At 40.3% G+C, this 14,332-nt stretch overlaps 1 protein-coding gene across 1 annotated transcript; it reads left to right on the forward strand.

The window, feature by feature from the left end:
* Positions 1–9,132: 9,132 nt before the first annotated feature.
* On the forward strand, positions 9,133–11,443 carry raph1 (Ras association (RalGDS/AF-6) and pleckstrin homology domains 1). Its single transcript, XM_087256841.1, has 3 exons — positions 9,133–9,660; positions 9,722–10,091; positions 10,213–11,443. Coding segments are annotated over exons 2-3 (777 nt in total). The 5' UTR covers positions 9,133–9,660; positions 9,722–10,090; the 3' UTR covers positions 10,989–11,443.
* Positions 11,444–14,332: the final 2,889 nt, after the last annotated feature.

The raw sequence follows: 14,332 nt of genomic DNA on the forward strand, positions 1-14,332 counted from the left end.
GTGGTGACCCCAGATTAATAAAGGGACTAAGCCGAAAAGAAAATGAATAAATGAATAGAAATCATCCGTATATTCCATCCTAGCCGTTGGATCTTGCATCCATTGGCACAGACTGTCATCCAGAATCTGGTGTTGTCAAAGTGGGTGGCCGCAAAACTCTCAAGCCTAACTATTTTATCATTTCCAAGCCTACTGAGTATTGCTGCTGACCATGTCTATCCCTTTATGACCACAGTGCATCCATCTTGTGATGGCTACTTCAAGCAGGATAATGCATCACAAAGCTCAAACAATCTCAAACTGGTTTCTTGAACATGAAAATGCACTCTCATGGTTGCAAGTCCACTGCGCTCCAGTGGCCTACACAGTCATCAGATTTTAACTTCATAGAGCACCTTTTAGATGGTCCAACCCAGTACTAACAGAGTGTACCTACAATTGTGCTCAAAATTATTCATACTCCTGATACTTTATAGATTTTTTTGGATCTTTTTGTAACTAATAAGTTTTATAATAAATTCCTATATTTAAATTATGACAAACAACAAAAAAACAAGAACATATTATAAATAAAGTAATACGATTTTTCATAGGCATTTTTTGTTGAATATTCAAAAATCAACGCGTTTAATATTAATAATACCCTTGAATTATTAAGTCCGAAGTATTTTAAAATAATAAATAGGAAAGCCATTGTTCTTTGATAATCTCTAAAAGATTTCTGCAGGTCTGCTTTGGGAAGTTTCCCCACTGCTTTTTTGCAAAATAATAATAATAATAATAATAATAATAAATAAAAAACATAATAAAAAATCCTCTTTGTTAAAGATTGAAAAGCTTTCTGAGTCTAAACTCACTCTACAAACTCAATCTTATTCAGGTCAAGGCTTTGACTAGGCCACTCCAGAATGTTAATGTTGTTGACTCTGAATGATTACTTGACCACTCATGCTCTATTTTTTATATATTTATTTTTTGGTCATTATCCTATACTTGATCCTCCTGTAGGTTAATTAATTGTAGGTTGATTGTTCCTTACATCTATTCCTTACTACACAAACTGGCTTATAGTTTGAAAGTCTCATAGTTTAAAACTCTGAATGACAATTCTCAGAAGAAAATGTATAGTTATTTTTTACTTTTTTTTTTTTTTGGCATGGGAACAATTATGACAAAAAGAAATTACTCACTAGCCAGTGCTCATAGTGAGTTAGTTTGGACCAAACCTCAACCTCTGTCAGAGCAAGTATCAAATCCCCAAAGACCTTGTGGCAGATGTTGTTAAAGAAAAAACACCTGATAGTGAACCCTACTAAGTACTTGCCTTGGGTCTAGTGTACAACTTATGATTGGATTAGGAGCATTTCCCACCAGTATCTTTACAAGCTCTTTGAATGTTTGTGAAGGCTTGGAAGGAACGGCAGCCAAGCAAGGAAAGCAGAATGATGATAAGGGCTTTTCGGGTGAGTAAAAGCAGTGATGTGAGCAAACTTAAACTCTTAAGAAGTTGACTCAAAAACCTGAAGAAAATGAAAAACACTTATAATAGATATTGCTATTTTAGTTGGTCACAAATTGCATTAGCAGCCTAAAATAGTGCAAAATCTTAAATATTTGTTATATATTAGTATATTCACACACACACACTTATCTTTTATGTCTTGGCATGCTGCTTTTGCCCATAGGCATAATTTATGAAGGTAATTGCAAGCTATTAAGTGTTTTAACAACCTCTAATTTGCATGGAGCTTGAAGCGATTCTTTGTCATCTTGGGTTAGGATCAGTTTTATTCATGAGGAAATTAATTGAATCTACAGTTGCATTGATATGGATGGTCTGGCTGTGCCCATATTTGCGTAACATTTCATGGCAAATGTCAATATAGATCAGTTTGCATCGCAGGCATAAAATGTCAAATTATCATATGTTTGGTGTTTCAGAGGTTTTCAGTAGACAAAAGGTTTCTCCTCTAAACACAGTTTGCAGTAGCAGGAGAAAATGGTAAATCAGATATCATAATAGTGGATGCGTCAAATGACTGAGAATTATTACGCATCCATTTCTGTGTACCCTCACTCGTGTGTATGTACAGGTGTATATGATTCTGCACACCAGCCTTCAGGCACCCGAGAGTGTCCATCAGTCATCGGGGCGTTGAGATGATGCTGTTTGTGTGTTTCTGTGACAGAAAATCAATGGCTTTCTCCCCACAGTGACTGTTTAACAGTCAGAACAGCGCACTGTGAAAACTGGGTGTCTGTTTTAGTCAATGACCCAGCACTGAAGCCCAGCCGCAGAGTATGGAAAGACACATAGAGAGAAGTGGTTAAACATGTTGGAACAAGAGCATCTGAATTTTCCATCTCTCCTTTCTGTCTTTTGTCAGATTTTATTTTTTTTTTTGTCATTATTGACTAAAGCAATAATATTTCAACTCTTTCTTTTTACAAATCACTGCATTTATGATGTATCATAATTAAATTTAATCTTAGTATACTCATTTATATTGGCAAGACAGTGGTGCATTGGGTAGTTCTATCGTCTCAAAGCAAGAAGGTCGCTGGTGCAAGACCCAGCTGGGTCAGATGGCATTTCTGTGTGGAGTTTGCATGTTCTTCCGAATGTTCACATGGGGTTTCTCCAGGTGCTCAAGTTTCCCCCACAAGTCCAAAGACATGTGATATAGGTAAATTAGTTAAGCTAAATTGTTCGTAGTGTAAATAAAATGAAAATGAGATTTACGAAATAGCAACATGGTGCGGTTAAATATCAACTCCGATATAAACGGCCCTGGAATAAATAAGTAAGTATACTTACTTACTAAGTAGACTAGTAAATCATTGATTCTTTTATTATGTTCACCTGTGCCTTGTTTGGTTTCTCTTAATGCCAAGTTTTTAATTACTCTCTAAATAATTAGAAAGTTTTTATGAGCTTGTTGCATTTAATTTCTTTGTTGTCAGATAAAAATAGAAAATCATGCTCAGCATCATTTATTTTTTATATACACATACATTTGATGCCAAAATTATTAGCCATCCTGTGAAATTTTAAATGAATTAATCCCGAATTTTAGTTACGTATGTTGATGTAATTCGAACTGAAACTGATTAATGAGTAGGGGTTTCTTTTTGCACATCATTCCCTCATAGCAAATTAATAGTAATAAGGTTGTGGTTAAAAATATTATTGGTAAAACCGTCAAACTAATGACATCAGAAAAGGACGACACTCCAAACACATAAAGCAAATGACTTTGTTTGAAGATTATTAAAAAAAGATTAAAAAAATTCAGTGGATTAACCTGCACAAATTAATTGTTCACATAATGACTATGTTTACATGGACGACAGTGATCAAATTATTTGCCTTAATCTGAATAAGACAATATCATGATTAAGGTATTTACACGACTTGCTTTTTGACTGTTCCCTTCATAATCCCGTTTTACATGTTTTAGCACATAGTTTGATTAATGTTGTGTCACTGTGCTATCCACATTTCCTCTGGAGTTTTATGTAATTTAGGGTGTTTTATTTTAAGTGTTTCAACTTTAACTGCAGTTTAGCAGTTTCACTTTCATTTAGGAACATTTCATTCATGCCTCTGTGACAAACGGAGGTATTGGATGCACATACTGTATGAAGTAAGGACTGGTGGAAGAGTGTTGTTTGAATGGAATTTGATACCGTAAGCCAAAGAAAAAAAAAAGAAAAAAAAAAACTCTGCATTTCATTATGCGGGCATCTGCTTGGCAAAGCTTTTTGACAAATTTGTTTAAAAATTCATAAATAAGTTTCATCCTTCATATATACATATGCAGTAAATGCAGTATTGGTTACAAGTATGAAGTAAGGACTGATAGAAAAGTGTTGTTTGGATGGAATTTGATACCGTTTGCCAAATGGAAAAAAAAACCCCTCTGCATTTTGTGATACGACCATCTGTAGTCATTTACTGACTCATATTAAAATCAGATTTATGGTGTCTATGTAAACGTACTCAATGTGAGCTTGCAAAATTAAACATTGTAATTTTTGAGTTCACACAGAATTTAATATGTCTTGAGAGGCTGTTTATGTCCAATTTCCAACTAAAACCCCAAATTTAAAATAATTCCAATAGCACATAAAGGCAGAATAACATTCTGTTTTGGAAAAACAAACAAAAAGCGCTCAGGGGTAACTCAAATATTTGGTCAGTGCTCTTTGGGTAAGGGATTCATCAAAGCAACAACAGGAAACAGTCCAAGGCACTCAAAAAATGTGGAAAATTTAAAAAGCCTTTATTCACATGGCTAAATCCTGAAAAACCTACGCGTTTTGGGAAGAATGTGCCTTTATCAGGGTAACAGTGATCAGGTGCGTCTAGAGTCGCTTTTGAGTGCTACATTCACCTGACTAATTTAAACATATCAAACAACACTCAAATAATTTAACAAAGTCAAATATCATTATTAATTCAGCATAGATAGAGGGTGACATATATCTATACACAAACATACACTTGCATATATAAGAGAGAGAGAGAGAGAGAAAAAAAAAACTATATATATATATATTCATTCATTTTCTTGTCGGCTTAGTCCCTTTATTAATCCGGGGTCGCAACAGTGGAATGAACCGCCAACTTACCCAGCAGGTTTTTACGCAGTAAAACGCAGGCATTAACAAGCCTGTGTTTTAATTTCTGTAATAAATATGGCTGTCAAGCCAGGATCTTGATGGTTTATTGTGGGTATGTTGTTTACATGAAGAAATCTGTGTTACAAGTTAAACAAAAATTCTATTAAACAATAATATTTTGAATTTAAATATTTATTTCTTGCGTTTACATTAATTTTACATTTAAATAGGCAAAATTACAAGTTTCAGTATTTTAAATGCGATTAATCGCGATTAATTTTTTTAAAAAGGTGCGATTAATTAGTAAATTTTTTTAATCGATTGACAGCACTATATATATATATATATATATATATATATATATATATATATATATATATATATATATATATATATATATATATATATGTATTAGGGATGTAACGGTATTGTAAATACCGTCATACCGCAATATTAATTTTTTTCGATATTACCGAAGTCGCATGACTCGGTAAAACTATAGGTCTTCTGAGAAAATTTGCTCAGGCGAATGAAGCGAACGGCAGGTAGCTTAAACTACATTTCCCATCAGCCCAGGCGTGGCCATAATCCTTTGCGGTCTGTTGTCGCTACAGATCCAGTAATGCGGAAATGGAGTGTGCTGCTAGTAGCGGAGATGAAAAAAAGATGGAAATGATCGAACCTAAAGCGGGTGTTGTCGCCGCGCGCGTACTGAATAGCAGTGTTGTCGCGCGCGTTCAGATCAGCTGTGTTGTCGCGAGCGTATTGTAAAGCGCCGAGGGGGGTTGAGCGCGCATTCTCAAGAGCGGTGTTGTCTACTGAAGGGCTGGACGGAGGTTGTGTCGCGTCGCGGGGGCACTTTTGATCGATTTGGAAGGGCATTTTCTATCCAAGACTAAAAAGGGCATGTGCACTGCACAGGTTGAGCCCTATGTGTGCACGTGCCTGCAGGTTGGTGAATACGACTAATAGCAGTCATGGGGACTGCAGAAACACAGCACACTGTTCAGATTGATGCAGACATTGACTTGTACCGCAAAGAGACCTCTATCTCACTCATGGTTTGTCTTCTCAAGTGGGGGAAAGACAATGCACAATGTTACCCACTGCTGTCAACATGGGCCAAGTCATATCTCTGTCCCAGAATCCTCAGTCCCAAATGAGAGGGTTTTGTTCTGTTGCAGGGGACATTGTAAATACCCAGAGATACCAGCTTTTACCAGATTATAGTTATATGATAATTTTCTTTTAAACCCATCTCTATCTAAGTAAGTGAGTGAGTGATTAAATGTTAAATGTGATGAGTTTTCAACAATACTAAATTGAAACTTTATTTTTTTACATGGTTTAATATTTTTTTGTTATTAAAATTGAAGTTCCTGTTTCAAAGCTTACAGATAGATGACTAATTTGTATGTCATTGACACTTTTGGCACTTTTTTGGAGTATTTTCATAAGTTTTGTTTTTTCCTGTAAATGATTCAATAAATACCATACCGTGACATTCATACCGAGGTATTACCGTACCGTGAAATTCTGATACCGTTACATCCCTAATATGTATACAGTATATATATATATATTTGGATTGCCAAATCTTTGTGATTTTTCAAGATTCATGAATAAGTTTCATCTTTCAAAAAAATTACAGCCTGAAACATCATAAAGTGTTTTAAGTACAAGGCAAACCAGAGTTTAGTTTACGGTCAATATAACTCAACAGCCCAATGACATCTTGCACACTTTTCATTGTGCTGTGCTCTCTTCCTCATTTCAATCTGTCCCTCACTCCTCCTTTTTTCCACATTAATAATAGGTCAAGACAAGAGCTTCATGTCTCTGAAAAATGATTTTAGGGTATGACAGAGACATGCTCCAGAAGACGTTTAACGCTGACAGATATATTGTTGCTCTTGAGCGTTTCCAAACACAGCACTCTGTGTGCTTGATTTAACATTTGTTTGATTTTCTTGCTTCTGCAGCCATTGTAGGGCTAGTGGACCAGCGCTATGCTGTTTATTGTCTGGGTTTCGCAGCTGCTGTGATTGCTTTGGCTTCGTAGGTGTTTGACGGAGATGAAGTGCTTGAGCTTGTGTTATGTAATGTCCTCTTTGTGTCTCTGAACTCAGTGTCAAAGCCATTACCAGGGAGGACACAGGGAGTATTTGGGGGCTTGCAGCAAGAAACTCTTCCTCAGAGTGTTCACAGAGGTCACAGATCTTTTGGTGCATATTCTTTCCTCATCATGATCATTGGCTGGCTTTATGTCAGTGAGATCAGAGCAGGCAGACGACTCACTTAACTTATAATTCACAGAATAAGGGTGCTTGCAGATGTATAGATGGATTGCAGGTAGGCATAATTTGTCAAAAGATTTAAGAAGTCGCACCTGGGTTTCGGATGGTGTGCAGGTGTGTGCCATTATGTTCTTCACTGCCCTCTGTTGCACCCTGGCAAACAGCTTTTTTTGAGATGCATATTTACCAGGAATGTATTTTTTGTTCAAGTCTGTGTCACATAGACTTACTTCTTAATTTAATTTAGATAAACTGTCTGATCATGTAACTTGAACCTTCATCAACAACAGACACTTTATGCAAGGACAGAACCTGATAGTTCCAAATCTTTCAACCTAGTTTCATTGCAGATATGTATCCTGGTCTACATTTCTAGAGATCGAGAAATATATACCTAGAGCTACATCTGCTTGCAGTTTTTGTTCTGAGCCTCGGCTGGGTCAGTTGGCATTTCTGTGTGGAGTTTGCATGTTCTCCCCATGTTCACATGGGTTTCCCCTGGGTGCTTCGATTTCCACCACAATTTTAAAGAAATTTGCCATAAATTAATTGGGTAAACTAAATTGTCGATAGTGTAAGTGTGAATGGGAGTGTATGGGAGTTTCCCAGTGATAGGTTGCAGCTGGAAGGGCATCTGCTGCATAAAACATTTGCTTAAAGGGTCACGAAACACCAAAACACATTTTTTTGAGCTGTTGACAGTCGTATATGTGTCCCACACTGCTAATAACACTCTTAGGACACCTATATTTCACTAAAAAGTGTAAATTGGTTGTTTTTGCGTTATTTCAAGCAAATTCGTTCTTCCTGTTTGAAACGAACACACACAGCCTCTTACAGTCTCTGATATATTATTAAATATAGAAAAATTACACACAGCAAACATTTAGTACTTATTTGAGTTAAAAAACACACACAATATAGCCCACAGTCAGCGCAAACCTTTCATCTGTGTCTGTAGACTTCACCAGCACATGTAGCCTCTGTTAGAGAGTAATTTTCATAATAATCAAAAAGACAACGATAAACATGGCAGTTTGTTCATGATTCAGGTTGCTAAAACAATTTTGCTCCTGTGTGTTGACGGCGGGCGACGCAGTGGCGCAGTGGGTCAGGTCGCTGGGTCACTGGTTCGATCCTCGGCTCAGTTGGCGTTTCTGTGTGGAGTTTGCATGTTCTCCCTGTGTTCGCGTGGGTTTCCTCCGGTTTCCCCCACAGTCTAAAGACATGTGGTACAGGTGAATTGGATAGGCTAAATTGTCCGTAGTGTATGAGTGTGTGTGTGTGTGTGTATGATTCCCAGAGATGGGTTGCGGCTGGAAGGGTATCTGCAGCATAAATACTTGCTGGATAAGTTGACGGTTCATTCTGCTGTGGTGACCCTGGATTTATAAAGGGACTAAGCTGACAAGAAAACGAATGAATGAATGAATGTGTTGATGGCTTCTCTTTTTTTTTCCGCGTTTCACTCCCGCTTCACTCTCGCGCCGTTGTCCTTTTTTTCTGAATGGATCAGATGACGGAGATACTTCAATAATCACACACACACACCCACACACCCACCCACACACACACACACACACACACACACACACTTTATTATCATCAGCTCAAGAAGTTCGTTGTATCAAATATAGAAGTGATCACAAACTCCCAGGAGAAACTTTTAGACGGGCTCGTAAAACAACAACAGGACACGGCAGATTGTCCAGAACTGTGTCATCGAGACGACAAGGTTTGTTTGAGCCCAGGTCATCCCATTATTATATGCATATAGTATTTTCATGTAATGTCTCGGCTTGTATTTAAAAAAAACATGGCGGTTCCTTTGTTTACGTTCTGTGTAGCTCCACAAGCTAGTGACGTATCTCTGTAACCAATCAGCGTTCAGCTGCACGTGTAGCTTTACATTTTGGTACACTTTCTCCCATTTGAAAGGGTGCCAAAAAAGTGGTACGGTACGGTTTTGTCATGACTGTGTATGTCCACCAGATGCCACTGTAGTTCGCCAGCAACCCCCAGCGGACTACAGTGGCTTTAGAACTACATTTCCATACATACTTTCGCACACACACCCGGTCTCTCATCTACACTGATTTACAACCACAGCTGTCTCCGTTCGCCGTGATTACCTGGACTATATATTCAGTCATTCATCCTCTGTTTGTCAGTCGGTCGTTGTCTTCCTTGTGGTATGTGTTTGAATCCAGTCTTGTATCTTGTCATCCTGTATCCAGTTTAGTATCTTATCCTAGTTGTCAAAGTCTAGTTTTAGTTTAGTCTGTTTGAGTTCCTGGTTTGTTTGTTTTGTTATTTTGTACTTTGGATTTTTGTATTTTTTTTTGTCACTGTTACTGCACTATACTATATTAAATCTGCACTTGGATCCACACCCTTTTTGTTCCCGTTTTTGTTCCTGTTCTTGATCACTAACGTGACAGAACGACCGACTCACAAATGGATCCAGCAGATGACGTGATAGTGCGTATTAAACAATGTAACCGCTCAATTGAGCGTTACGTTAAGGAGTTTTTAGAGCTAGCCCCAAAGAGCTCTCACAGTGACCTTCTACTGATGATTTTCTTTCGGGGAGGACTTTTGGAACCCGTCCGTTCTCAGATGCCACCTTATGAGGAGGACTGGAACCTTTATCGGTTCATCGAAGCAGCTTTATTGATCTCTGGCTCCCCTCTCTCTGTTGCCCTGAAAGAGGAGAACCCTCAGGAGGGAGGCCTGAGTGGAGGGCAACAGAGAGGGATATTTTCAGGGCCAGCTGATTTGTCCAAGGGAAGGAGGAGAGAGGCTGGACTGGAGTTGCGGACTTATCCGCGTCGGCCTGTCCGGAGACCACCCTTCTCAGAGCCTCTGGAGAGTCTTCTGGATCTGTGTGAAACCCCAGTGTCTGCTCCAGTCCCACAATGCCCACCAGTGTCGGTTCCAGCTCCAGAGCAAGCTCCCTCTCCTGACGACACTGCTTTTCCTCTTTCTCAAACCACCAGACGGAGGAGGCGTAGGAACAGGACTGCTCCAGCCCCAGAGCGCCCGCCAGTGTCGGCTCCAGCCCCAGAGCGCCCGCCAGTGTCGGCTCCAGCCCCAGAGCGCCCGCCAGTGTCGGCTCCAGCCCCAGAGCGCCCGCCAGTGTCGGCTCCAGCCCCAGAGCGCCCGCCAGTGTCGGCTCCAGCCCCAGAGCGCCCGCCAGTGTCGGCTCCAGCCCCAGAGCGCCCGCCAGTGTCGGCTCCAGCCCCAGAGCGCCCGCCAGTGTCTGCTCCAGCCCCAGAGCGCAGTACAGTGCCGGCGCCACCCAGGCTCCTCGCCCTGCCGGTGCCACCCAGGCTCCTCGCCCTGCCGGCTCCAGCCCGGCTCCTGGCATTACCAACGCCATCCAGACGTCTTGCCCTGCTGGCACTTCCCAGACGTCTTACCTTGCCAGCCCCAGTCCGGCTCCATGCCCTGCCTGTTCCAGTCCGGGTCTTTGATCTGCCGACCTCGCTCTGGCCCCTTGCTCTGCCGGCGTCAGTCCAGCTGCCTCCAGTCCCGCCGGCTCCAGTCCAGCTGCCTCCAGTCCAGCTGCCTCCAGTTCTGCCGGCTCCAGTCCAGCTGCCTCCAGTCATGCCGGCTCCAGTTCTGCTGCCTCCAGTCCAGCTGCCTCCAGTCCCGCCGGCTTCAGTCGAGCTGCCTCCAGTCCCGCCGGCTCCAGTCCAGCTGCCTCCAGTCCCGCCGGCTCCTGTCCAGCTGCCTCCAGTCCCGCCGGCTCCTGTCCAGCTGCCTCCAGTCCCGCCGGCTCCTGTCCAGTTGCCTCTCCAGCTGGCTCTCCTGGGGCCCCCTGCCTTGTGTCTCCTGCTGCATCATCCATGGGTTACCCCTCCCGCCCCACCCTGGTGGTCCTTCCCACGGTGTGGGACGGATTTCCCGGCTGCACCCTGGCTTCCTGCCGGGGCGCCTGAACCACAGACCTCCCTGATCTGGCCCTCCCATCCCTTCCCTTGCTCCTCCTCTGCTTGGCCCCCCCAGGACTATTTTAGGAGCGTCTGGAATCCGCTCCTTAAGAGGGGGGTAATGTCATGACTGTGTATGTCCACCAGATGCCACTGTAGTTCGCCAGCAACCCCCAGCGGACTACAGTGGCTTTAGAGCTACATTTCCATACATACTTTCGCACACACACCCGGTCTCTCATCTACACTGATTTACAACCACAGCTGTCTCCGTTCTCCGTGATTACCTGGACTATATATTCAGTCATTCATCTTCTGTTTGTCAGTCGGTCGTTGTCTTCCTTGTGGTATGTGTTTGAATCCAGTCTTGTATCCTGTCATCCAGTATCCAGTTTAGTATCTTATCCTAGTTGTCAAAGTCTAGTTTTAGTTTAGTCTGTTTGAGTTCCTGGTTTGTTTGTTTTGTTATTTTGTACTTTGGATATTAGTATTTTTTTGTCACTGTTACTGCACTATACTATATAAAATCTGCACTTGGATCCACACCCTTTTTGTTCCTGTTCTTGATCACTAACGTGACAGGTTTGGTTCAGTACGCTTTTTGACTGTGGAAACGGCCATAAAAGCGTACTAAACTGAACTTTACTGTACCGTACCACTCAGTGGAAACTGGCCACTAGTAACATCTCAAAGCCATCTATTTCGTTCCTGTACATTCTTGTGTTGCGTGATTATTATTATTATTATTATTTTCCCGCTAGTCTCTCCCTCCTTTTTCTTTCTGCGCTTGCTTGCTTTCTCTTTCTTTCTCTCTCTCTCTTTCTCTCTCTTTTCTTCCACTTCCATCCATACAGTGGCTCCGATTGGCTACTGCTGCCCAGCCGTTTGCCATGTCCCCCTTGACGTCAGCACATGGCATAAAAGTGGTGACAGAACGCTACTTGAGAGGGCCTCAATTTATGTGCTGTGTGTCAGTGAAATTGCTATCCATTATCAGTGTGTTAATTTATTATACGTCCGTTGTTATTTGTCTGTTCTCCATTTGTCCACCATCCGTGTTACACGCATCTATCTGTTCAAACATCTTGTGCCCCATTTGTTATCTGTCATTTTTTTTGTATATTCTTGTAAATATTTCATGTTCTTTCTATATACATATTTTTGCACTTATTGTCACTATCTTTGTAAAATAAACTCACTTTATTGCATTTAGTTAGTCTTGGTATTTTGTCCCTCGCTTGTTGATATTGTGTGTTTGCTTATTTGTTTCACCCAAAATTTACAGTTTCTGTGTGAAGTTTGCATGTTCTCCCAGCATTCGCGTGGGTTTCCTCCGGGTGTCCAAAGTCATGCGGTACAGGTGAATTGGGTAGGCTAAATTGTTTGTAGAGGATGTGTATGGATGATAATGTATGGGAGTTTCCCAGTGATGGGTTGCAGCCGGAAAGGCATCTGCTGCATAAAACATGTGCTGGAAAAGTTGGCGGTTCATTCCACCCATGATTATTAAAGGGACTAAGCCCAAAAGAAAATGAATGAATGAATATCTTCATATACTATCCACCCCAAATAATGTTTAAAAATAGAATTATTATCGGTGTGTTTCAAATGGGATCTATATTGCCATCCTCAGGCCACTTCACAGTGAAACAAAGCATGGCCACCATACTGATGTGTTATTTCAAACTAAGGTGCTCAAAACTGGCCACTTCGGAAGGCTCTATGGCAGGGGTGTCAAACTCAATTCCTGGAGGGCCGAAGCCCTGCAGAGTTTAGTTCCAACCCTACTCCAACACACTTACCTGTAGGTTTCAAACAAGCCTGAAGGACTCAATTAGTTTGATCAGGTGTGTTTAATTAGGGTTGGAACTAAACTGTGCAGAGCTGCGGCCCTTTTGGGACTGAGTTTGACACCTGTGCTCTATGGAATGAAGAATTTTAAAGGATACGAAACTTCAGGCGTTGATCCTTAAAGGAGGAGTGGACCCTCCAAGGAGATTAGGGCATAGAGATGAGCCCTTCCAAATGAAACCCAGTGATTATGTCAGAATTTTTCCAAACTTACAATGATAGTCTACTGTTTTCGGTAAAAAATTTTGAAGTGCAGATCCATAGATACTTTAGCCATAAATAGGCTTATTGGCCACAAAATATTGTGCGTTTGACATGAATACAATTAGAAATATAGCTTTTAGAGCTAGTTCTAACAGGAAGAAATAATGTCATGTCACTCATCCTAATCAGTTTCAGCCAATCTGGTTGCAGATACTGATGCAGACGTTCACTCACCATCCTACAGCCCTTGCCTTCATCTTCAGTAGCCATAGCTGAATCTACAAACTTTCGATTCAAGCTACAGACGGTCAAACGATACTGATCAAATAAATGTAATTCAATATCATATTCATCTCCCTGGTCTTTCTGATAGAACTAAAACTAAAACAAGAGTAAAACATGGTGGACATGCAAAATCGACCGTTAAGGGGTTTGGTTTTGGTAAGGATGTTTGAATGATTGTTAATTAATATCTAAAAATGTTCAATTCATATTTTCTGCATTATGTTTAATATGCAACAACAATGTGAACTTTTATAAAGATGTGTTTGGTCATTAACTTCTGAATGTACTATTATACTAACACCTGAGGGGTTTTCTCTGCATGAAAGAGCTGCGGATGGCAGATTATCGTGCTGCTGCTTTGTGAATGATAATAAATTAAATATGAAAGAGATGTGGATGAAGTGACTAAGTAACAGAATGGTCCATTAAAGAGTAAGTAGTATGTCTTAAAAGCTTGCATACTCTTTTGTTATGTAGTAAAATGTTTTGTGAAGTATAGACTTTTGACAGTGTAAAACAAGGAACGCAAGCTTTTATTTTGTTAACATTATTTCATCTGACTATTTACAGCCGTCTTGGAAACATTTTTAAAATTTTAATTTATCAACTTTTCTAAGGTCTTTAATTTAAGTTTTTTTTTATTCCTCTACCCTTGAAGTTTAACTTTAAAATGTGAAAATCCAACATATAAATGTTATTGCACATTCTCAACAAAGAGTAAAAAAAGCATGGGCCACATACATATTTAATGTGTGAAAAGCTTTACACATATTACGACCGTCCTTCAGGCTTTGTTTTCATCATTGCCAACAATCATATTATAGGCTTAATAAGTTTTATTGAGAGTTTACTTTACTACCAAGGACAAAAAAGTGTCAGAATAAGGCATGCTTGAGATGAACTCTGCTGTCAAACACCATACATAATTTAAAATGTGTCGGAAAAAGTTTATGTCAGAAATCTCCTGTTCATAGCTATGTTGTTTGACATTGGAAGTGGACAAATCTTGAGAGATTAGGAAAGAGAAAGTATGAAGTTTATTAAGTGTTTGCAAAAGTGACCAATGACCAATGACCATAGATTTTATCCAATGACCATATAGCAACATGCTTGTCCCCTACATGACAGCAAGAA

The sequence above is a fragment of the Danio rerio genome, chromosome 6, assembly GCF_052040795.2.
Source record: "Danio rerio strain M-AB ecotype USA chromosome 6, GRCz13ab, whole genome shotgun sequence".
Lineage (NCBI taxonomy): Eukaryota > Metazoa > Chordata > Actinopteri > Cypriniformes > Danionidae > Danio > Danio rerio.